The 24,891-nt window shown below is 52.5% G+C and overlaps 1 protein-coding gene across 5 annotated transcripts in view; it reads left to right on the top strand.

Moving 5' to 3' along the window:
- GSN (gelsolin) overlaps nucleotides 1–24,891 on the top strand; it is a 54,495-nt gene that overhangs the window by 21,855 nt on the left and 7,749 nt on the right. For 2 of the 5 annotated variants that reach the window (XM_086683890.1, XM_025923202.2), the window contains 9 exons: nucleotides 6,367–6,571; nucleotides 7,286–7,440; nucleotides 13,665–13,826; nucleotides 15,380–15,529; nucleotides 16,700–16,789; nucleotides 19,382–19,514; nucleotides 20,779–20,867; nucleotides 21,055–21,270; nucleotides 22,991–23,124. In XM_086683890.1, coding sequence (XP_086540016.1) covers nucleotides 6,376–6,571; nucleotides 7,286–7,440; nucleotides 13,665–13,826; nucleotides 15,380–15,529; nucleotides 16,700–16,789; nucleotides 19,382–19,514; nucleotides 20,779–20,867; nucleotides 21,055–21,270; nucleotides 22,991–23,124 — 1,325 coding nt within the window. In that variant the 5' untranslated portion in view covers nucleotides 6,367–6,375. Of the gene's footprint in view, nucleotides 1–4,696; nucleotides 4,904–4,981; nucleotides 5,024–6,366; nucleotides 6,572–7,285; nucleotides 7,441–13,664; nucleotides 13,827–15,379; nucleotides 15,530–16,699; nucleotides 16,790–19,381; nucleotides 19,515–20,778; nucleotides 20,868–21,054; nucleotides 21,271–22,990; nucleotides 23,125–24,891 lie in introns of those variants that run through there. The other 3 variants (XM_025923032.2, XM_025923061.2, XM_025923126.2) reach the window with 3 other exon arrangements.

A 24,891-nucleotide genomic window follows, 5' to 3' on the forward strand; every position in this document is an offset into this window, starting at 1 on the left:
GAAAAGAACAGGGTGGCGTCTTCCAGGCCCGGCCAAGGCCTTTTGTACACAGTGGCCGGGGGCGGAGGGCGAGGCCGCCTCCTCCAGTCTCTGGTAGCTGCCCTGGGAGGCCCAGAGAGACAGGAAGACCAGCTTGAGGTCACACAGGGAGCAGGGCCAAGCTAGTTGAGGGGGGTCTAGCGACAGGGGAGGGACATGGTTGTATAACTCCTTCCTGTGGAAGACACTGAAAAGCTGCCTACTATGTGCACGGCTCCGGGCAGGAACCAGGAACACCCAAGATCAAAGGTCAAAGGGACGTGTGAGTTCCAGAGGAGAGCAGGGACTAGGACATGTGCTCTCCGGACAAGTGGTGGCAGAGCCAGGCTACCTCCCGAGTCAGAGAAACCAGGCCCGACCCGAGTGTCTATGAGTGGCAGAGTCCGTCTGCTCAGTGGCCACAGCCCGGGGGTCTTCCTAGGACATGCCTTTGTCCTGGGTACTCATACAGGTGTGAGGGGGGCCTAGCAGGCTTTCCTGTGACCCCCTGCCCCAGCCTGGGAGGTGTGTGGGGAAGGGGGCGAGGTTGACTGCCTCAGAGATTGCTGGCTGTCGGGGCTGGCCTGGCCTTGATTGGCTTAGCGACTGCGGGGGTCACTGCCGCTCCCTGCCTAGGCTGGATGACTCCTGGAGGGTTCTGCCTCGTCTCCCCAGACAGCGCTTGGGGATTAGAGCCAGCCCGACGTGTGTTTGAGTCTCAGCGGTGCCTCTCTCCAGCTGAGTGGCCCTGAGCAAGTGACTGAAACTTGCGGAGTCTGTTTCCCCATCTGTGACATGGGAACTTCAATGCCTGTTTCCTCTGGTTGCTGTCAGGAGGCTCCATATTGGACCCCGCCTGCCTTTCCTCCCTCTCTTCTCCCAGAGATGTCTGGATCCAGAGGTGAGATGGCATGCTGCCATCGGTGATGGTGGTGCCTCCTTCTGCAGCTTAGGGGCCCTGGACCGTCTGAATGAGAGGGTCCTATGGAGGTGAGCTGGTCCAATGCCCCCATTTTACAGATGGGAACACTGAGGCTCACAGATGTGTAGGTTTGGGATATGGTTGCACAGACAGTTTCCAAGAATGCTGCCGCCAGGAAGGCATCTTAGAGCATGCTGCCCCAGTGCATAGAGCATATGGAGACTTGAGGCCCAGACAGGGACAGCGACTTATGCAAAGTCATCCAAGAAGTCAGTGGCAGAAGCAGGTCTAGCACTTGGGCCTCTTCATTTTTACCTAGGGGTCTTTCTTTTGCACTGAGATCCCCCACTGTCATGAACTCATACATCGTCTTCCAGGCGGGGAGCAGTGTGAGACCATATTGCCCCATCACAGCCCACACACATCACTGCCCTGTAGCAAGAGTTTCCAGGCTGCGGGCTCCCCAGAGGCTGGGGCCAGGGTCTCTTCACCAGGTCTCCAGTGCTGAGGACCCAGGCTCCAGAGCTGTAGGGCCTTGGTAATCAGTAACCTGGGGGCCAGGGACCCTGGGCTGGTAGTCGGTGACCCCCTGGGGCCAAGGCCAAGCCACAGCAGCCCTCTGTGAATCACCAACTGGCCAGGTCAGGGCTACTCTTCCAGAAGGGACCACTCAGCTGGGCCAGCTGCCAACTCACTTTCACTCTGGGGGCTGGGATGATGAGATTTCTTCTCCCTACTCGTTTGTCTTTTCTGAACTGTCCAATGAGTGGGCATTACTTTAAGTATATTTTCAGTGGTATTATTTCTTTTTTAAAAGAAACAAAAACTATCATGGATACATACCTGGAAATAGTTTTAAACCCTACAGCTAGTTTTATTTTCAGGTGAGTAGATTGAGGTGTAACTTCTATACGGTAACAATTTACCCATTGTGAGTGTTTAGGAGTCCGATTTTTAGTAGATTTTTCTGTTGTGTGATCATCACCATTATCTAGGGTTGGAATGTTTTCATCACCCTTAGGTGTCCTCCCAGGCTGACTGCAGTGACCCCAGCCTCAGGCAGGCACAGTAGGATTTGCAAGTGAAAGTCTCCCCCTTGGTTTGCCCCCTTTTAAGCACACTGCCTTGACAGTTTAGTGTTTACCCTCCTTGACTTTTGAAGGATGCATGCAAAAACCACCACCCTTATAAAAAAGAGGCGAGGAGTCATACGATAGTCCTCGTACAATTTGCTTCTTTTTGCGCTTAGAGGTCTCTCTCTGCTTACTGTGTGCCTACTGTGTGCCAGGCACAATCAGAGCTAGCTCATTCTTTTTTCACAGCTGCAGAGTGGTCTATTGTATGGCGGCTCCATAATTTATTTAACCAGGACATTTGGGTCCTTTCCAGTTTTCTTCGAACAATGCTTCAGTGAACATCCTTGCACGTATATTTTGGTGTTTCTCTGTAAGGAATACTGAAGGAAGTGGGACTTCTGTGGCCTTGTGTCTTTCGAATTCACAGAGCTAAATTGCTATGCAGAGAGGTGAAACCTGTTTATGCTTATGTGGAGAGCATCTGGGAACTGGGGGAGGTTGATAATCCTCTAAATCCCCAGGGAGAGGGAAGAGCCCTGAATTCAGCCTCTGCAGGCCAGGGCCTAGGCACACAGCCCTGAGCCCTCGGGCATCTCTCCGTGGCTCCCCGCAGACATTGGGATAAGTTGCAGACTCTTGTGGGGCTCCAGGGTCCCTGTGACCCTTGCCAGCCTCTCATCTCCTCTTGTTCCCTGTGTCTCAGACTGGACCCCTACTTACTCACTGGATGTGGCCTGTGTTTGCTTGTCCTTTGCCCAGGCTGTCCCCTCCCCTAGAATGTCTTTTATTCTCAATCTGCCTCCTCCTTGCTCTTTGAGGCCTGGGGCACAAGTCCTTTTTTTTTCATGAAGTCTTCTAGTAATCCCTACAGTCTGAATTGCCTTCTCTCTGTGTGTTCCCTTAGCTCTTTATCTGAACTACAGACCCCCTTAGGTGGGAGGAAGTTGTGGGTGGTACAGGGTAAACTTCAGCCTGATTCAATAGAAACTGGGCTCCATTGGGAGCTGGGATAGGTGACCATAGCTTTGCAGGAATGGGGACAGGAGCTCCCGTTTACCTAGTTGCAGGCCAGGCCCTTTTCATACACACAGACTGATTTAATCCTCAGTAACTACTGTACCCATTTAGTAGATGAGGAGACTGAGGCATGAAGTACCTTACACACAGTAGAGGCGGGGATCAAACCCAGGTCTCCAGCTCCCCAGTTCTCTTCCTCTCATTGCACTAGGCTATTAGGAGAGAGGAAGGGAAGAGAACCTGGAAACAGAGAAGTGGGTCCAGCAGAGTTGGGGGAGGGAAGAGAGAGGGGTTGGTGGAGGTGGGAAGCAGGCCTGCGTGAGTCAGAATAGCACTTGTCTGAACCCAATGACTGGGTGCCTCTAGCGGGACAGTGAAGGGGTGGGAAGGGAGCCTGGGAGTGGGGAAGAGACTTGAATCCTTGCCTTCCCCCCCCCCCCCCCCCAGGGGAGCCAATAGATAAGACCTTAAAGTGAAAAAAGAACCCTCTGGGCCCCCTCCCCCAAACCCCATAAAACAAACAAACAAACAAACTCTCAGAACCACCACCACCAACGACAAGAACCAATAAGGGCTTGTTATTTAAGATGTGAAGGTGAGCCCTGCAAGCATCAGCCAGCCCAGAGTGGGTAGATAGAAGTGGTTGTTTCTGGGGAGCAGTGAGTGGGGTTGACGGGGAACAACTTTGTACAAATAGGTGGCTGTAGGTTGTGATAAAAAGAAACACTTTTTATTTATTTTTTTTTTAATTTTTTTTTTTCAACGTTTATTTTTGGGACAGAGAGAGACAGAGCATGAACGGGGGAGGGGCAGAGAGAGAGGGAGACACAGAATCGGAAGCAGGCTCCAGGCTCTGAGCCATCAGACCAGAGCCCGACGCGGGGCTCGAACTCACGGAGCGCGAGATCGTGACCTGGTTGAAGTCGGACGCTTAACCGACTGCGCCACCCAGGCGCCCCAAGAAACACTTTTTAAAAGAAGGAAACAAGGGCGGTCTCAAGTAGAGTAGCGTGTGCAATCTCAGGACTGGAGAGCTCTACCCAGCCCCCGGGAGTCTTGTTTGCTCCCCGGTGCAGTAAAGGCAAGCCCCCTGCCCTCCTGCCCCCAGCTAGGCGCAGCTGCAGGCAGCCTAGGTGGGCCTCTCCCCCAGACTGCCTGGGTTCAAATCTGGGCTGTACCTTTTCCTAGTTGTGCGCAAGTTGCTTGACCACCCTGCACTCAGTTTTCCCCTCTGTAAAGTGGGGCTGTTCATAGGACCTGCTCTGTAAAGGATATTGTGAGGTGCTGGCCTTCATATGTGTGGAAAGCGTTCACAAAATAGAAGTTCCTGTTATCGTTTTACTGGAGATGTTAGGGGCAGAGAGGGGAGGGGGCTCGTGTGGGGCACACAGGAGGCCGAGCTGGGTTCCCCGCCTTTGGTGCCTGCACGCACCCATGTAGTGTGCATTGCGTGGGCGCCTGCTGAATTCCCTGGGCCGGTTGCTTCGTTGCCGCCCCGGAGCAGGAGTGAAGGGGCAGCCACGCCCGGTTGGGTCGGTGCGGGTTGAATCCCTCATGTCTCCAACCGCCCGGCCAAATCCCCGCCCCTCCGGGGCCCCGCGCCCTCCCTGAGGGGCGGTCCCGGCTTGAGTGGGAAGGGCAGGCGGCTATAAAGGGTCGGTGAACCGGGGATCGCGGCTGCGGGCTGGGGTCTTCTGCCGCCGTCGCTGCCATGGCGCCGCACCACTCTGTACCTGCGCTGCTCTGCGCGCTGGTCCTGGCGCTGTGCGCGCTGTCGCCGCTGGCTCGCGCGGCCACCGCGTCGCGGGGGGCGTCCCAGGCAAGGGCGTCCCAGGCAAGGGCGTCCCAGGGGCGGGTGCCCGAGGCGCGGGTGAGTGCCCGGGGGGCCCGGGGCTCCCGGAGTAACTCTCTATTGTAAGTTCTTGCAGATACAGCGCTAGGAAAAGGGGAGTAATTCAGGTCTAGAATGGAAAAACTGTTTTGTTGCTTTGTAAGTATCTCTTGCTGCTTCCGGGGCTCCGGTGGAAGGGGGTGGGAGCCTCAGGGGGCCTGGCTGTTTCCCTCCCTAGAGGCTAACCTCACCTTGGCCGGATTTCTTGTTCCCCTCCTGACTGCTCCTTTTCCTGGTCTAATTTCTCTTTCTGCCTGCCTGATTTCTCTCCCTTCTTCTGATTTCTGATTTCATTTCAGATACCTCTTTCTTGTCTGATTTTTCTCTCCCTGTCCAGGATTTCCCCCCTCTTTCTTGTATGATCTCACTTCTGCCTGCTTATGCTCATTCCTATTATTTATTCTCCCTTCTCTGTTGTCTCTTCTGTCCTGTCTGGTTTCTCCTCCTCTCTCCTGTTTTCCCTTTGTGTTTCTCCACCCCTCTGCCTGAGATCCCCCCATCTGGTTCCTCTTAGATCCGTCCTCCGGCCCGAGGTGACCTGTGCCTGCTGATTTCTGCCCTCCAGCTCCAGGCTAACCATCCTGCCTCTGCCCCATCTCTAGCCCCTGTGCATGTCTGATGTCCTTCCCCAGATCCTTGACCGCCTCCTCTCCAACAGGCTCCTGCAGACCCCGGCTGCGTCCTCTCCGCCTTTTCCAAGAAATGGAATTTGGGGGTGGGACGTTGGGGGGGGGGCAGGAGGGAGGAGGCAGACAGCGCAGGAGGCCACTTGGGCTCAGTCATCTAGGCCCTTCTTGGGAGGGTGATGGGGACATGGATGGGGTATGGGAAATCTTCCAAAGAGCAAAAGCAAAAGGCTGTGTGACCGTGGGCCACTACCCTCCCCCATTTGGGCCTCAATTTCCCTATCTGCAGAATGGGGTTGCATAATGAGCTCTCTGAGGACCCTTCTAGTTCTAGGAGCCACTGAGGTGTTGGAAGGGAACCCACTGAACCCCTGGGGACCCCCAGATTTACCCTTGCCATGTGAGGGGGTCTCCCTTTCGTTCCAGAGCTTATGCTCTTGGGGCTTACAGCAGTTCCCTGTGCCGCTTCCTAGCTGGGGGTCCTTGGCAGAGTCACTTCACCTCTCCGTGCCTCAGCTGTCCCATCCAATTGGCACTAAGAAGGGAGGGGAGAAGAGAGGTAGAGCCCTCTGTCCCTGCATCACCGGTGAGCTGAGTAGGCGAGACAGACTCTGGTCAAGGACAGGGTTTGGAGCCTAAACTCCGCCCTGTTTGCTCGCTGGCTCACAGAGACGGGGGTAGACTCTCCTCAGGGGTGGGGAGATTCAGAGGCTCAAGTGAGATGCTCTTGGGGCTGGAAACCACCCTCCCTCGTGCCCCGGGGTCTCTCCCCACCGAGGCTCCTGCCCCCGCTCAGGCCATGCCTGTCTCTTGCAGCCCAGCAGCATGGTGGTGGAGCACCCCGAGTTCCTCAAGGCAGGGAAGGAGCCCGGCCTGCAGATCTGGCGTGTGGAGAAGTTTGACCTGGTGCCCGTGCCCCCCAACCTTTATGGAGACTTCTTCACAGGCGACGCCTATGTCATCCTGAAGACGGTGCAGCTGAGGAATGGCAACTTGCAGTATGACCTCCACTACTGGCTGGGTGAGGCCACCCCTTCCCCGTAAAGCACAGACCTTGAGGCACAGTCCCCCAGGAGGACTTAGTGACTGCTGAGCATAGAGCGTGTGCCTGCCCCTTGGCTAGACATTGCGGGTCTGGAAACACTAGAGCCCGCCTGCCCCCGTTCAGACCCCAGCTCTGCCCTTTGGCGGGCCACTCAGTGCCTCTGGAAAGGGCACACCCTACCTCCCAGGAATGTCTTGAGGGTTAGACAGGTTACCGTGGCACTCAGAGCTGGGCTGACCTGGGGCCCCCGGGCCCCCTCCACACTTCCCTGGTCCAGCTCCAGCCACACCCCGGTTTGCCCTGCAGAGTCAGGAGCCTGGAGCCCCTGCTCTGCTCCGGGACTCGGTAAGTCCCCCCCCATCTCCGCACCTCACTTTGTTAATCTGTGAACTGAGCCACTGCTCCCAGGCCTGACTTCATGTGTAGAGGTCTGAGAGGGAGTGCAGGGGAACGAGTGAGAGGTGAGTGTAGGAGGATGTGTCAGAGCTGAGAGGGCTCTTGGAGACTCGTGGAGTCCGGCCTCCCGCCGTCCCCTTATACAGATTGGTTAACTGAGGCCCAAAGAAGGTAGGGGCTTGCCCAGCTTCTACAGCCAGGCCTGGACAGTGCTGGGGGCTCAGGACTCCTCCTCCTTGGGAGGCTGGGTCCACTTTCGGGAAGCCAGGCTCATGCTGCTCTGACGCCCCCTAGGCAATGAGTGCAGCCAGGACGAGAGCGGGGCAGCCGCCATCTTCACCGTGCAGCTGGACGACTACCTGAATGGTCGAGCCGTGCAGCACCGTGAGGTCCAGGGCTTCGAGTCAGCCACTTTCCTGGGCTACTTCAAGTCTGGCCTCAAGTACAAGGTAGGTCTGGGTGCCAGGGATGGATGCACCAATGGCAGAGCTTGCTCAGGCCCATCCATCTTCCAGCCTTGTAGGTTGGGGTGGCAGACAGGTCAGAGCTCGGCTTTTGGAGTTGGCTAGCCCTGGGTTTGAATCCTGGGCCTTCCTAGCTGTGTGACCTTAGACAAATTACATTCCCTCTCTGAGCTTCTGCTTTCTTATCTTAAAATGGAGAGAAGAAAATGTGTCACTTCACAGGATTGTCTTCCTAGCCCCAGCAGTGAGGGGTGGGCCATGGGTGGACATCCAGCCGCTTGCTTCCCCAGGGCAAGGCCCAGTCCTGCTCCCGCACCTCTCAGTTCGTAGGTCCTGCCAACAGAAGGCCCCATATAGGGTATTTGAAAGGGCAGCCTTGACTTCATTCCTCATTATGTTCATTAGAATCCTCTTTGACCTTGAACTCTGAGGAGTCTGAACCCACACAGCCCTTACCCCCAATCCTCGGCCAGGTGGGGCTGAGCAAAACCAAGCTAGGAGCCCTGAGAGGCTCTGCCCTGCTGTGCTGTGTGACAAGCAAGCCACTTGGCCTCTCCAAGCCTCCTTTCCTCTCTGGATGCATGAGAGCCAGTGGTACCTGCCCTTCAGGCCTGGAGACAGGATTTGGTGAAGGGTGGCTGGGAAATACCGTGCACAGGGCTGGCACCTTGGAAGCGCTCAGGGAAAGGTGTGGTTTTACAAAGCCGGGGTTGTCTTCGGTCAGGATAGGGAGGGGATCACGAGCTTTGGTAGCCAGACGGGCCTTAATGTCAGAGTGCAAAAATCTTATTTTAAGGTAGGGAGGGAAACTGAGGCACAGAGCGGTTAAGCAACTGGCCCAGGGTCAACCAGCAAGTCAGTCCTAGAGGCAGGACCAGAGCCAAGATCTTCTGACTCCCAGCATTCTTTCCACTACACCAACCTGCCTCTCGTGAGCCAGGGTCTGTCATAGGGGTGAAGCCCTGTCTGTGCTGTTGATGTGCTGTGTGACCTTAGAGAAGTCATTGCCCCCGTCAGGGCCTTAGGGTCCTCTGTGCCAACTGGGTGGTATTTGGGGGTCTGAGCAGGAGTCTGCTCAGGTGAGGCGCAGGGGACTGGACAATGGGAAAGCAGGCTGCGACCGAGATAGCAAAGAGTAGGGTGTGTTCTGGGAACAGGGACTCAGGCCCGGGCTGGGTGGAGCTAGGCTGGATGCCCCAGTACCTATCCAGCGCCCCCTGTTGGCCAGTTTCTCTGTACCCACAGCTCCTCCTACTGAGCTGACCTGCTCCCCCTTCTTCCTATAGCCCTTTAGGAGGCTTTGGTACCTTAAAAAACAGGTGAGAAGCTTGGGACCCAGACCCCAGAGCTGGAGAAGAACCAGGCCTTTTTGTAGTTCTTGGAACAGGAAGTGGAAAGAGCACTTGACCAGGAGTCAGGGAGATTGAGGTTCAGGCCCCAAGGCTACCCCCTCTAACTGCTGTGAGGCTTTGGGCCGGTCGCGTGCCTCTGGGTGTATGCTCTCGCACATTTATCAAGCCCTTGTAACAGCAGTGCCTGCTTGTTGTTGCTGTTGTGTGGACACAGCAGCTTAACTTCGGGACAAGGTTAGCAGCTTCCGCAGCTGGTAGGTGACGGAGCTGGGACTCAGTGTGAAGCGCCCAGCACAGAACTGGCTCACAGTGGACGCTCTGAACTCCCTGGTCCCTGATCTTAGTGCAGACGGGGCCTAGGAATCTGCATGTGTAGCAAGTATCCGCTACCCTCTGGTGCGTTTTCCAGGATGTTCTTGGACCATATTCTGCCGAATGCTCTGTGGGGTGAGTTCCTGGCCGGCCCTGGATTTGGGACTTCAGTCCTGAAAGGCCCAGGCTCCTCCTGGTGGAAATGGGAGGTCCAAGGCCAGTCCTGTTTGCTGCCTTCTGCAAGTCCTCCAGCTGCCCCCGCACTTGGCAGGCCCAAGCTTCCTGGCCTGGAGCCCTCATCAATTATAGATCCCTAAGGAGCAGACTTTGTTACGCAAGACTTGTTCCTGTGAAAGCCTGCTCCTCAGAACCAGTTCTGTCCTCGGGGTGTGAGAAGGGGCACGGAGGGGACAGGAGGGCCTAGAAAGGGCTGTCATATGTCATAGGCCCTGGCCCCTCTGGTTCTGCAACCCCCCTTCCCTGAAAAGTATTGCAATTTTCAGAATCTGGAGATCCCCCCCTCCTCCTCCTCTGCCTCTCAGACAGAACCCTAGAGACCCCTCATGGCTGGGTGATTTGAAACCCTTTGTTCAAACAAAACCTGGGCTGGGCTGAGTCATAGAAGCCCCTGGCCCCACAGAATCAGTTGAGTCCTTCCTGGACTCCCTCCCATTTCTTAGATAAGTAACCTAGAGTTCAAGAGAGGGAGGGGACCAGCCCCAATCAGTACATTTTTCTTTGTCTTATAAACTGTTTGACATTAAAAAAAATGTAAATCTGTATAGCTTTTTTTTCTTCTTCTGATTATAAGAGTAATACAAGCTTATTTTTTTTTAATTTTTTTTTTCAACGTTTTTTATTTATTTTTGGGACAGAGAGAGACAGAGCATGAACGGGGGAGGGGCAGAGAGAGAGGGAGACACAGAATCGGAAACAGGCTCCAGGCTCTGAGCCATCAGCCCAGAGCCCGACGCGAGGCTCGAACCAACGGACCGCGAGATCGTGACCTGGCTGAAGTCGGACGCTTAACCGACTGCGCCACCCAGGCGCCCCAATACAAGCTTATTGAAAAATGTCAAACATTATAGAAAGACAGGTTTTAGAAAGTATAAGTCCCCTGTGGTTTTACTTTTAGAGATATACACCAAATGATGGATAATACTTTTCACTGTATGTGTGAATGAATAGCTGTGTAGATTCATGTATACATAGGGAACTCTGTCTATCTGTCATCTATATAGCATCACTTTAACTTGGAATGTGACTTTTAGGACCATTTATCCTGTTGAATTTTGTTCAAATAATGTGATGCCAATCTCTGCCCCCCGAATGACTAGGCCATAGAAAGCAATAATCACTTGTAAAGAGTATAGTGAAAATTTCCATCCCCTGCAGTTGTAGACCCACTAATGCCTTCCAAGATCTTGCTTTTATCTTTTTGTTAACGTTTCCAAGTCTAATTTCGTAGGATGGTAAGGTTAGAGGAGTTAATTAATCAGGAGATTCATGTCCACAATCATGAGACATCAAGCATTCTTTTCCTTTATAAATTCAGAGAGAGTTTATTTATTGTTTTAAAAATGTTTATTTATTTTTGAGAGAGAGAGAGAGGAAGAGAGAACGTGAGTGGGGGAGGGGCAGAGAGAGAGGATCCCAAGTGGGCTCTCCACTGACAGCAGAGAGCCCGATGCAGGCCTCGAACTCACAAACCGTGAGATTATGACCTGAGCCAAAGTCGGATGCTTTAAACGACTGAGCCAGCCAGGTGCCCCCAAAGAGTTTATTGAAACCAAAATTTATGACCTAAAACAACCCTTTTCCTTTTTATTTTATTATTTTTTTTAACATTTATTTATTTTTTGAGAGAGAGAGAGAGAGTAGGGGAAGGGTAGAGAAACAGGGAGACAGAGAATCCCAAGCAGGCTCCATGCCACCAGTGCAGAGCCTACTGTGAGGCTCGAACCCACAGACTGTGAGTTCATGACCTGAGCCAAAATCAGAGTCTGGACTTGCCACACCACAGTCCTTTTCCTTTTTTAAAAAAAATGTTTCGGGGCGCCTGGGTGGCGTAGTCGGTTAAGTGTCCGACTTCAGCCAGGTCACGATCTCGCGGTCTGTGAGTTCGAGCCCCGCGTCAGGCTCTGGGCTGATGGCTCGGAGCCTGCAGCCTGTTTCCGATTCTGTGTCTCCCTCTCTCTCTGCCCCTCCCCCGTTCATGCTCTGTCTCTCTCTGTCCCAAAAATAAAAAAAAAAAAAAAAAAACATTGAAAAAAAATGTTTCTACAAGTAAAAGGCACACTTGAACAAGTGAAATAGTTTGGAAACATAAAAAAGAATTAAGGGCCTTTCTCTTCTTCCGCGTCTGCATTTTCTTGTCTCTGAGGAATCCGTGGTAAAGGTTGGTGTGTCCTTTTAACACTTTCTGGAGAAGTTGTTCAGATCCACTGTCTCTGTGCCTCCAGCTGTACCAAGTCCTTGGGTCAGGGCTGTCCACGGACACTCAGGCGTTCCTGGGCTGGCAGACGGGCGAGGCTGGGTCCCTGGAGGACGAACTTGGGAGTAAAACCAGCACTGCCACTCACTAGCTGAGACCCTGGGCGCAGAGTTGAACCTCTTTGTGCCTCAGTTTTCTTGTCTCACCTTTTTGAAGTGGGGTAACGAGAGCCCCTACCTCAAGGGCTTGCTGTGAGGATTGAATTGCATGTCTGTAAAGCAGGTGCCTCAGCCCCCCTGGCATGGGCTTGCTGAGTGGCAGCCTCTGCGGTCATTACCGCGTGAACGCCGGGTTTGCATCTTTATCCTCAGCTGCCCTTCCTCACCTGCTCCCCAGCAAGAGGACCCTTGAAGCAGAGGAAGGAAAGGCTCCGTGAATCCCTCCCTGGTAGCCCAGCTCAGCCCAAGGGGATCCTCTTGAGAGGCCTCATGCTGGTACCAAGAAAGGACACCAGAGGGCGCTTCACTCACAACAACAAAACCCAGCTTGCTTCTTGAAGGCCTGTGCTCTGAGCAGTGGCTTGTTTCTGCCTCCGGTCCTGGGTGACCATAGTTACCTTTGCTCTAAGAAAACCTGATTTGGGGTCAATAATGTTGGTATTTTAGACGTAGTCACACCTGGGTGTGAATCCCAGTTCTGACATTAACTAGCTGTGAGCTCTTGGGCAAGTCCCTTCACTTCTGGACTCTACTTTCCTCATCTGTAAGATGGGGTTGACTGACACCTTCCTCACGGAAGAGGCAGGCAAGATGCCCAGCACAGGGGGCATGGCATTGTGATTTCAGACACACTTTTGATATTGCTTACTGTGTGTAGACATAGTAAGAGCCCAGTTGAAACTCGCTCCCTTTGTCCACCTGCCCTCATGGAGTCTGTGCAGCAAGTCAGACCTCAAAGTGTCAAATCAGACACCTCAAAGGGAGGTGGCGGAGAGGGGCCACATTTCTGGCCTTAGTGGGAGCCCTTCTCGCTCCACCCCGTGACACGTGGAGCCAGGCTGGGAACAGGAGGCGGGGTTTCAAGCCTTAACATTGCCACACATGAGCTGACTGCCCTTGAGTCAGTCGCTTCACAGCTTTGGGCTTCAGTTTACCGCGAGTAAAATAGGAAGCCCTCTTAAGGACCTTCTCGACTCTGACTTGTCATCCTGGGGGTAGGGCCTGCTCACGAGAAAGCCAGCGATTTTCCTTGGCATTTCCTGAGCCAAGGGCTGTTCTGACCGCTGTAGGGCAGCCTTCCTGAAGGCCCCTTCCCTGGGACTTGGTGACGACTGCAGAGGGTGGCAGAATAGGGACTTACGTCCTCATTTCAGAAAGGAGAGGACTGAGGCTCAGAGAGGGATAGAGACTTACCCAGAGTCACCCAGCACTGTTGTGGCAGGGCAAGGACTTGACCCTGAGGTTGTACTTTACCCACAACTGTCTCTGAAGGCATAGCCGGGGGTTCCTTCTGCAGATGGAGGGAGAACTGGGTGTGGGTCGGGAGCCATCTTCCTGGAGAGCCTTGAAGGACGGGAAAGCTTGGGGTTAGCATTTCTCAAAATGTTTTGCAGAACACTTGAGCTGTAGGCAGGATGCGGTAGAGAAGGCAGTTCTTGATTCCATAAGGTAGGGAAACACCGTATAAAGCAAAAGGAAAACCTATTTATTTTACCCTGGGACTTCTCAGAGCCTTTATTATGCTGATGTGCATTGTGTAAGGCAGTAAGAAGCATTCCCTGAGCTTCTTTGATCATGGAACCCTTTCCTTGCAGAATAACCTGGAAGACCAAAGTTCCTTAGAACATCCCTTAGGAAATGCAGTTCCTCAGTGTTTTGAGAAAGGAATGTCTGTAGCTTTTTGGTCCAGGCAAGTGACCCCCGGGGTCTTTGTTAGCGGAGTGAGTATGAGATTCAGAGGGGTGGCAGTAAGCAGAATCTGACCAGGGAATCTGCTGGAAGGCTACTGGTCGATAGGCCAGAATCTCCTTCATTTCACCTCTCTCCCCTGCCCCCATATCTGCTTCCCTGGACCCTTTGCCCTGGACTGACACTGTCTCCTTGACCCAACAGAAAGGAGGCGTGGCATCAGGATTCAAACACGTGGTGCCCAATGAGGTGGTGGTGCAGAGACTCTTCCAGGTCAAAGGGCGGCGTGTGGTCCGTGCCACCGAGGTGCCTGTGTCCTGGGAGAGCTTCAACAATGGCGACTGCTTCATCTTGGACCTGGGCAATGTGAGTCCTGCCCTGCCCTTTCCCAGGGGCCACTGAGATGCTTCTGGCCTGGCCAGGCCTGACTCTGGGGAGGTGGACGCACTGATGCGAACGCAGACAAAGACGCGGGAAGGGCAGGCCCCAGGGACATCAGTTCCTGCGTTCACACGTGTTCTGTGCGCGAGTCAGACACACCTGCAGGGACTCGAGTCAGACACACCTGCAGGCACTCGAGTACAGATGTGCCCAGCACGCATAGACTCGTGTGTGTAGACCCAAGCCCACCACACACAGGCGCACAGACCTCATGCGCAGCATCCTCCAGCTTTGATTGACATACGGGTTCCCTGACATCTTGCGTTCACACGCCCATTTCACGTACCTCTTGACATATGGTCACTTACAAATGCAGGCACGTGCGAAAACTCTCGGCTCTTGCCCACCAGGCCTGGGCACGCCCCATGATGAGTGCCTACACACATCGACTTGGGTGTGTGTCACACGTGTAGTTGTACACGCACAGCTGCATATGGCCACGTGTGCGGGATGCACTTACCCCAGCCCGGTTTACAGATGTGGGATGCTGTGTACACGTTCCTGACACCCGTGTGCACTCAGACCTGCAAGTGGGCGTGGCCAGACATTCTACCCCGACCTCCTAGGTACACGTGCTGTAATGTCCTTGCAAGTGTTGGGAGATACATTTTGTGTAAGCTTTTTATTAGAGCCTAATAGGTACACAAAAGTGTGTGCGAATCCTGAGTGCACAGCTCGGTGGGTGTCTCGAAGTGAATACACCTGTGTAACCGACACCCAGGTTAAGAAACAGAACATCATCAACCCGTAGAAGGGCCCTCCTGTGCTCTTCCGGTCCCTTCAATCCCGCGGGTAGCCATCATCCTGAACTCTCTGGAATTACGTGGTTCCAGTAGTTTCTGAACTTTGCGTGCATGGAATCATTCTTTCTTGCGCCTGCTGCCTTTTGATCAACACTCCATTTCTGAGATCTGTCCATATGGCATTTGGTTATAGATGGTTCATTCTCCTTGATGTGTAAGATTTCACTGGGCTGATGTGCCCCAATAACGCTTTTTTTGTTTATGTTTCTGGTCGTTTCTGGCTTGAGGCTCCTGCAGGTTGTGCTCCCCAGAGTGTTCTCGCACAGGCCGTTCGGTGCACACGCAAATGCCCTTCTGTCGGGTGTACCTCTGGGAAAGGTACTGCGGGGTCACGGGATAGCAGTCTGCGGAGCTTTGGTAGCCAAAACCAAATGGTTTTCCAAGGCGGTTGTGCCAATTTCCGCTCCCACCGGCAGGCAGACGGGTTTATACACGTTGTATGTGTAGTTGAACCTGTGAGAAAGCACATATTCCAAGCTGCACACTCACATATCGTGGTGCACACAGATCACGCCCAGTGTGCCCGGCCGTGTGCCCGGCCGCGCTCCAGCGGCTGCATCTGGGCACGCAGAGAACGAGGTGAGCTTACACACGCCCCACAGTCTCCTCCGTGTCATTGGGCCGGGCTTAAGTGAAGGCTGGGGCACTGCCTGACACAGGGTCCCCGTCTCACAGGACATCTACCAGTGGTGTGGCTCCAACAGCAACCGATTCGAGAGGCTGAAGGCCACGCAGGTGTCCAAGGGCATCCGGGACAACGAGCGGAGTGGCCGGGCCCGAGTGCATGTGTCGGAGGAGGGCGCGGAGCCCGAGGCGATGCTCCAGGTACCCATGGCCACATCCCAGGGGTGCGGGGTGGGGCCGAGCATAGAGGTGGGATGCTTATTCTTTCCCCTCCATTGGTTAGGCAGTTGTGAGGTGAATTTGTTTTTCTACTGAGCTGGAACTCGTCGGGAGGTGGGGAAGAGCAACTTCCCTGACAAATCCCAGACTCTCCTGAGAGGTGGGGCTGGAATCCCAGGGCCTGGTGCATGCTGGGGTTGTGAGCCACACCCTCTCGCTGGGAGGGCCAGGTCTTTCCAGGGAGCTGAGGAGGAGGGTGGTGGCGGGGAGAACAATCCCCGTGCTGGAGCCTGATCAGAAAGAGACAACTGACCCAAGCCCCTCTCTCCTCTTCTGATCATTCCTAGTGATTTATGGTCCATTTAGGCAACTGCAGGATGGCTTTGCCAGCCATCGTGCTTTGAGGACGTGTCAATGGAGGCAGAGTTGACCAGGAGGAGGAGGAGACCATGAGCTCTGTTCCATGCCTTTTGCTTCCTACTTGTCTGGGGGCATTTGAGTTCCAGTTTTTGGGAAGAGTAGAAGATAATTATTATGGGGAGGAGCCTGGATACCAACTATGGCTTGGAAAGGGCTGTAGCTGGGGCTGCTGAGTCTGATGGTGTAGCCTAGACGGAGGAGTAAAAATAGACTGAGAAGGGATACAGGTTCAAATTCTGAATTAGCTACCTCATAGCTGCGCGTACAAGTTACCCCATCTCTCTGGACTTCAGCTGCCTCTTCTATAAAATGAGAGCGATAATCTGTGCCTCCTAGCATGGGTGTGGGGATTAAGTGGGATCATTTGAAGGCATGTGGTGGAAGGTGTTTGCCATTCTTAGAGAGCCGGGGAGGAAATGGTAGAATAAATGTCTGAAGGACTGTCCCGAGGCGGAGGAGTGGGGTGTTCTCACGGAGCTCCTGCAGACAGGGCAACAGGGAGGGAAGGACTTGCCAGGCAGGTCTGGTTGAGATCCGCACACCAGAGACATAGGAAGAGATACAGGACGTCCTCAGAGGAGGCTCTACCCTAAGTGGAGGGTCCCGGCGGATGCCCGAGTGGTCCTTGCCTGCCGGGAGAGGGAGCTCTCTCAGGAACCCAAGCCCCTCGCTGCGGGAGGGGGCTGCCGGGAGCTCACGGCCACCCTTTCTTCCGTGTCTCATCTCCTACAGGTGCTGGGCCCTAAGCCGACCCTGCCTGCAGGTGCAGAGGACACAGCCAAGGAGGATGCAGCCAACCGCAAGCTGGCCAAGCTCTACAAGGTAAGTCTCAGCTGCTCTGTTCCCTGCGTGTGGGGTTAGGACGGGGAAGCAGCTCCTGGCCATGGGACCCTGAGCAAAGCGCCCTCCATCAGGGGCTCGGCTTCCGCACGTCTCCGGCGGGTGCCCGTCTACTCCCTTTGCCTTCCTGCACCGAGAATAAGAGAATTTGATCAACCGTGGACACACTTATGTCCTGCTCTTCTGTGGGGTCTTGGGCAACACATATCCCTTCTCTGGGTCTCAGTTTCCTCATCTGTCAGTTAGGGAGAAGGGCGGTAAGGTCAACTTTGCAGGATTTCTAGGGAGTCCACAGAGAAAACTGGGGGGGAAATGTTTTAGGAAAATACTACAGAAATGGCCACACATGCGTGTATAGTTATTTCATTTAGAATTTGTTTCTTGTGATCTTTGTTATATGTATGTATTTTTTATTTTAGAGAAAGAGAGAGAGTTCACATGAGTTGGGGAGAGGGGCAGAGGGAGAGAGAGAGAATCTTAAGCAGGCTGCATGCTCAGCACAGAGCTCGACGCAGGGCTCGATCCCACCACCCGGGATCATGACCTGAACCCAAACCAAGAGTCGGACGCTCCACTGACTGAACCACCCAGGCCCCCTTGTATTTTGTGATTTTTATTTTTTTTATTTATTTTTTTTTAATTTTTTTTTTTTTTCAACGTTTATTTATTTTTGGGACAGAGAGAGACAGAGCATGAACGGGGGAGGGGCAGAGAGAGAGGGAGACACAGAATCGGAAACAGGCTCCAGGCTCTGAGCCATCAGCCCAGAGCCTGACGCGGGGCTCGAACTCACGGACCGCGAGATCGTGTATTTTGTGATTTTTAAAACTCAGGCTGATCTTGAGCTAAGGAACTCTGGCTTCAGGGCAAGAGCTCTGGGGGAAAGCCCAGCCTACGCCATGATGCTCATGTTGCGCCCTCAGCTTATTTTGGTAAAAGAACAACAAAATGGGGTACAGATTCCTATCACCTTCGAAGAATAACCACACTGATTTTTACTCTGATTATAAAGTAATGTATGTTCATTGAAAAAAGTAGCAATACTCCAGAACATAAAAAGAAATGCAATTCCACTGGTTTAAGATAAGTACCATTTTTAAAATGTTTTAATTATAAAAGTAACAATACTCAAGTTTTAAAAAAATCAGCCTCTCCTGCACCCTTTTTAAGGTTACCATGGTTACACGGTGACCGTTTTAGTGAAAGAAAGTCCAGATTACATCTTTTTGTATCTAATTACACACTTTTCCATCTCTATTTGATATAAATGGATCCAAATTATTCACGCTTTCCTGTGACCTTCTTCCCTCTCAGCGTGGTCAGGAATATCTTTCTACAACCGAAATCTAGATGCCCTTGGCTAGTGGCTCTGTTGTGTGCTATTTTATGAAGGTTAAGAATTTCAACAGACCCCCTAAGTGATGGATGTTAGGATGTGTCCACCTTTCCTGATTGCAGACGGTCCCTCTTTGTACACTTGTACTGAGTATGGCCTTAGAACAAATTCCCAGACGTGGATTATTAGGTCAAAGCCTGAAGACGATGTCAGTGATTGAAAATACCAGTTCCGGAGTCAGATCACCTGGCTTTGAATCCCGGGTCTGCCTTCTAGCTGTGTAGTTACTTAGCCTCTCTGTGTTCTGGTGTCCTTGTGAATAAAATGGGGATATTAGTAGAGGTTTCACAGGGCTGTTGGAAGGATTAAAGGAGTTCTAAAATGACATAAGTTATTAAATTATACAAATTGTTCAGAGCAGTGCCTGGCAGGTAGGAAGCACTCAGTAAGGATAGAACATTTGTTCCTTAAGGTTCTGAATAGCATATTACTAAACAGCACTCTGGAAGGGCTCCTGAATTACCCTCACCACGAGTCCTAAAGTACCTGCTTACCCAGAATTTTGTCAACACGGGGTATTGCCAATTTTGTCTTTGAGTTTTGGCTAGTGTGGTACACTTTGATGAATTTAGTGAAAAATTTTTATTTTGAAATAAATTTAGGGTGTACAGAAGAATTGCAAAGAAAGGATAGAGGGTTCCCACATTCCCTTTAACCAGCGTCTCCTTAACATCTTAACATAACCAGAGACGTTTGTCAAAACTAAGAAATTCACACTGGTTCGGTCCCGTTAACTAAACTACAGACTTTCTTCAGGTTTCCCCCATTTCTCATTCCCGATTCCAATCTGGGATACCACATTTCATCCGCATCCACATCGTTTATTTCCTTTTTTGTTTGTTTGTTTTCTACTAATGAGATTGACTGTCTCCTCGGCCAGTTATACAATTCTTCTCCCATGCCACCTGCATGCCTGAATTTTACATCCCCCCCGCCTTCCCTTCCGTGTGCAGTTTCTATGTTACACGTGGGTGTAGGTTACAGATGTGGTTGTGGCAAAGCAGGATGTGCCTCAGATCTTGGGGACACAAGTCCAGGTGTTACTCTGGGGTGTCATGGGGGGGAGGGGGCAGCTGGGATGTAGACCGACCAGTGTGTCAGCTGGGGGGCGCCACCTGGGAAGGCCCAAGCGGTGGGAGTCGCTCACGTTCCGGACCTCCTGTCCCTGGTCCCCTCAGGTCTCCAATGGCGCGGGCACCATGTCGGTCTCCCTTGTGGCTGATGAGAACCCCTTCGCCCAGGGGGCTTTGAGGTCAGAGGACTGCTTCATCCTGGACCATGGCAGAGATGGGAAAATCTTTGTCTGGAAAGGTATGGGGGACGGGGAAAGGGTTGCTAACCAACTCCCAGCCCCTTGGGTGGGAGGTCCCACAGCCCTGGCAGGGCAGGGTCTGTGGTGCAGGCACCCTGGGGCATGGTAGGCTCCTGAATAGAAAATGAATCTTGTTCTGAAGCCCTGACTTTGCGACTGACTTGCTCTGTGATCTTGGGCACTTCACTCACCCTCTCTGGGCCTCCGATTTCCCATTTGGGCTAAAATCAGTGTTCCCGCACATGTTATAAAACCAGTTCTCTCAGAGGTAAATTGGCATCATGTAAAAAAAAAAAAGTACAGGTCTGTGGTCAGATAAGTTTATGGGCAACACTGGGTTAAATAATGTCACCAGGCTTGTTTACTGCAGGACTTTGAAGAGCCTTTAACCTGCTAATGTATGTTGGTTGGGGCTTTTCATGAAGGTGATCTGGCTTCTGTTTAGGAAACGCTGTGCCAGGGGACTGATGGTGAGAGGCTCTTGGAAAACATTGGCCCAGATGCTTCTGAGAGGACCCCTCGGCATCTTCCTCCAGTGTTCTCTTAGTCCAGAGGAAGAGGGCAGAAGGGGGAGGGAGGCAATAGGTACACAGAGAAGGGCAGAGAGGGAGAGAGAGACTGAGCACTCAGGGCTGTCGTCATCGTCATTATCATCTGGGCCCCTCAGCCTTGCCAATAAGAAGGCTGGGAACTGTGGGCTGGCACATGCTGGCCAGGAGCCTTGCAGGCATGGGGAGGCTCTCGGGTTGGGGCAGACTTCAGACGGTGGGGAGGGAGGGGGCCCCCGTGGTGGACACATGACCTAGGGGAGAGAAGGGGCTTGAGGGTATGGGGCATAGGCTACAGAGTTGAAGGGGCAGAGTCTGAGTCGCGTCTTTCCCACTTGCTGTGTGGCCTTGGTCAAGTCACCTGACCTCTCTAAGACCCCGGTTTCCTTATATGTAAATGGGGCATGATAACAATGACCTTTATCACAAACGGCCGTTGTGTGGATTAAACGAACGCAGCTGTGTACATTTCGGAGCACAAAATACACGCTCAGTAAATGGACCACGACGGTTGCTACAGTGACTGTTGTCAGCCAGGACCCCCAGCTGGAATCCCAGGAGTTCTAGGAGCGGTCATCTCTGGGGGTCTCTGGCCTTGGCTATCCACAGCCTAAGAGGAATAGGGAGGGAGGTTCACCTGCTGCTTCCCCTGGACTATTGGACATTAGGGCACAGCACTCACCCCGGGCCCCTCACCCCCTCCATCTGCCGACAGGCAAGCAGGCCAACACGGAGGAGAGGAAGGCCGCCCTCAAAACGGCCTCCGACTTCATCTCCAAGATGGACTACCCCAGGCAGACCCAGGTGAGCTAGAGCCGGACAGCACAGTGAGGATGGGTCCATTTTGGGTGGGGAAGGGCCGGGGTGGGGTAGGTGTCCCACCCCAGTGTGCGCTGGGTGTCTGAGTCTCCCCCGAGGACCTCTGTTGGGCGGCCCCTGTCCTCCGGGCACCCGAGCCCAGCCACAGCCTGCTCTTCCTTCCCCTTTCCAGGTCTCTGTCCTTCCCGAGGGTGGTGAGACCCCGCTGTTCAAGCAGTTCTTCAAGAACTGGCGGGACCCAGACCAGACGGACGGCCCAGGCTTGACCTACCTCTCCAGCCACATTGCCAACGTGGAGCGCGTGCCCTTCGATGCTGCCACCCTGCACACTTCCACTGCCATGGCGGCCCAGCACAGCATGGATGACGATGGCAGGGGCCAGAAACAGGTGCCTGGGGGCGGGGCGTGGGGGAGGGCATCCAGGCCCCTTCCGTGCTCCCTCCTGGGCACTTCTAGCTCATGCGTTGCCTCCTGCTCTCCTGAGGACGTTTCTCTGTGAGGTTTGGACCCTGGTTTTGGTGGATGGGATTCTTTTGCCTTGGTTCATTTTCATAGCCAACATACCCTAAGCACCTGCTGTTTGCCCGGCCCCGTACCATGTGTCTCGTACCTCACCCTGCCAGCGAGGAGTCCCTGGTCTAAGCACAGCCATAGCTAATTGTGGAAGATTGGAAGCCAGCACACAGATTATGGGAACAGAGGAAGGACAAGGGGGGCAGGGTGGTTGCAGAGAAGGGGACCCTTCGGTTGGGCCTCAGAGGATAAGTAGAAGTTTGCTGCCAGAGGGGAAGAATGGTGGCTATTCCAGGCAGGAAACTGCCCCCAAGAGCCTGGGGCTTGACTGCTTTCTCGAGGAGGGGCCTTGAATGCCAGGTCCAAGGCTGTGGACTTGATCCTGTAACCAGTGGGTGCTAGTGAGGGTTTTTTCTTTTTTTTTGCTTCGAAAGCAGAAATGCGACAAGCTCAGTTCTGTGCTTTTGAAACTTGCTGTGAAAATGGATTCGAGGTGGGAAAAATGAAGGTTGAGACTCCTCAACCTGAGGAGACTGTTATAATAGTTTAGGTGAGAGAAGACAGCCTTGACCCCAGGAAGGTCACAGTGAAAAGATGGAGAGGTGGGGGCTGGAGTCCTGAGATGTTTATGAAGTAGAGTTTGCTGCAGGCAACCGTTGTTCTGCATGATAGAAACAGCAGAAGTGTTCATTTTTACTTATTACTTATTACGATAATAAGTCATTGGTATTATTATCACTTGTTCATTCATTCATTCCTCCAGTGGGGAAGGAAAGACACAGTGGACATGTTCAGGGTGGGCAGTATGGAATCAGCTCCAGCAGCCCGGCTGTGTGACCTCAGATGAGTCACTTAACCTCTTTGAGCCTCACTTTCCTTGCCTGTAAAATGGGACTTAATCCCACTCCTTCGCCTAGAATTTTCAAGGTCGGGAGGTTCTTCTTGGTCTTGGAGGGCTCAGTGTCTCTGCAACACCACCAGGTGGCGCTGCAGGGCCTCATGCCGGCTTGGAAAAACTGTCACTGGAGCTCTGCTAAGAGATCATTCGGAGGTCACCCAGGGATGGCCCTACTTCTGGAGTGATCTGTAAAATCCAGATGACTCAATAATCATACAGTGAACGGTATTATTAGCAATGACGATGATAACAATTCTGATTAGAGTGGCTGCAGTCTGCATGGCTGTCACCCTGTGCCGGGCACGGTGCGAGATTTTCATGAATAAACTCACCTGATCCTTGCGAGACCTCCAGGTAGGCACTCGCAGTGTTACGCTCACTAAAAGCACATTCTGAATACCACCATGCAGCTACCGGTCCCTGTGCTGATCGCTCTGGTGGTGGCGGGGGTGGAGAACTACGGGGTCAGGTGGCGGTATGGTATAGGGATCCAGGGCAAGAGACCTGGGGGTTTGAATCCTAGCGGGTCAGGGATTGGGGCAAATTATTTAACTTTCAGTCTGAGCCCAAGTGGAGCCACGTATAAAAAGCTCATCCCGTAGTGTAACCATGACCTGTCACACCACGGTTTCCCCACTGGCCTGAGTTGGGGGGTGGGGATGCCACACCGTGTCTGAGCCCAGCCTTGCCTTGGCAGATCTGGAGAATTGAAGGCTCCAACAAAGTGCCTGTGGACCCCGCCACGTACGGGCAGTTCTACGGTGGGGACAGCTACATCATTCTGTACAACTACCGTCATGGTGGCCGGCAGGGACAGATCATCTACAACTGGTGAGGCTGTGGGCCATTGCTGTGGGCAGAGTGTGGGGGTCACTGGCTGGGCCCTGGGCACAGCATGGGGCTGAGAGGGCTGAGGGAAGCCTGGGCCTGTGTGGGCCACGCTGTTAGGAGAGGCTCCTCTCTGTAGGGCAACACCACTTGTCTTATTTCTTGAAACAGCTTTTAAACTATTGTTCCAGAAATACTACATGTCCATTGTAGGAGATGCAGTGAATACGGAGAAACACACAGAAAATCTCTCCCGCAATTCCACATTAAGTATTGTAATGTATTTTCTAATTGAAAATTATTTTAATTCCTTTAAAATGGGTAACACATTCACATAATTCAAAATCAAGACAGAATAACGAGGTATCTATTGAGAAATCTTGTTCCCACCCCCCCTTCACCCCATTCTCCAACCTCTGCCCCTCCATGAGTAACTGTTTCCATTAGTTTCTTATATATTCTTCCAGTAATTGTTCATGCAAATATGACTGTATTCTTAGTTTCCTCCCTTCCTTACTCAAAGGGTAGCATACTGTGTATATGGTCCTGCACTTTGCTTTTTTTGTTTAATACTTCCTGGGGATCAATCTATGTCAGCACATAGAATGCTTCCTTGCCTTTTTTTTTCTACAGCTGCATAATATTCCACTGTGTGGCTACACTGTAGCCTGTTTAACAAATTCCTTGCTAATGCACACTTGGATTGCTTCCAGTCTTTTGCTATTCCCAGTATTGCTGTGATTAGTGACCTTAAACAAACATCATTTTAAATGTGTAGGGAGGGGCTCCTGGGTGGCTCAGTCAGTTGGGCTTCCGACCTCAGCTCAGGTCATGATCTCACAGCTTGTGAGTTCAAGTCCTGCATCGGGCTCTGTGGTGATGGCTCAGAGCCTGGAGCCTGCTTCGGATTCTGTGACTCGCTTTCTCGGCCCCTCCCCCATCTGTGCATACCCTCTCTCTCTCTGTCTCTGTCTCTGTCTTTCTCTTTCTCTCTCAAAAATAAACATTAAAAAAACAAATAAGTATGTAGAGAAATGTCTGTAGGGTAGGCTCCCAGAAGTGGGATTGCTGGATCAAAGGGTAAATGCGCTCGTCATTGTGATACGTGGTGCCCATTTCCCCTAGATGCGCTTTGTAGCATTTTGTGTTCCTAACAGCAACGAGCAAGACAGCCTCACTGATGGACTGTGTTCTCAAACTTTTATCTCCCTTATCGTTTACAAAATGGTATCTCAGTAGATTAAAAAAAAATTTTTTTTAAGTTTTTTAAAAAAAATGTTTATTTTTGGGAGAGAGAGCGTGAGCAGTGCAGGGACAGAAAGAGAGGGGGACAGAGGATCCGAAGCGGGATCTGTGCTGACAGCAGTGAGCCTGATGTGGGGCTCAAACCCACGAACCATGAGATAGTGACATGAGCCAAAGCTGGACACTCAACCGACTGAGCCACCCAGCTGCCCCATCAGTATATTTTTAACTTGTATTTCTCTTACTGTACAGTCTCAGCACTTCTTGATGATTGTTGGATTTCTTCCTCTTTAAGCTTTTTGTTTTGAAATAATTTTGGGTTTCCCAAAATGTTGCAAATGTGGTACAGACAGTTCCATGAACCTATTACACATCTCCCTCGATTACCTAACCATAGCACGATGATCCAAACCAGGAAATTAACATTGGTACGATTCTCTTTACCAATCTGTAGACCTTAGTTTGACTTCACCAGTTGCCCCACCAACGTCCGTTTTCTGGTCTAGGATCTAACTCAGGATCCCA

This window comes from Puma concolor, chromosome D4 (genome assembly GCF_028749965.1).
Source record: "Puma concolor isolate L17-30 chromosome D4, mPumCon1.1.hap2, whole genome shotgun sequence".
NCBI classification, from domain to species: domain Eukaryota; kingdom Metazoa; phylum Chordata; class Mammalia; order Carnivora; family Felidae; genus Puma; species Puma concolor.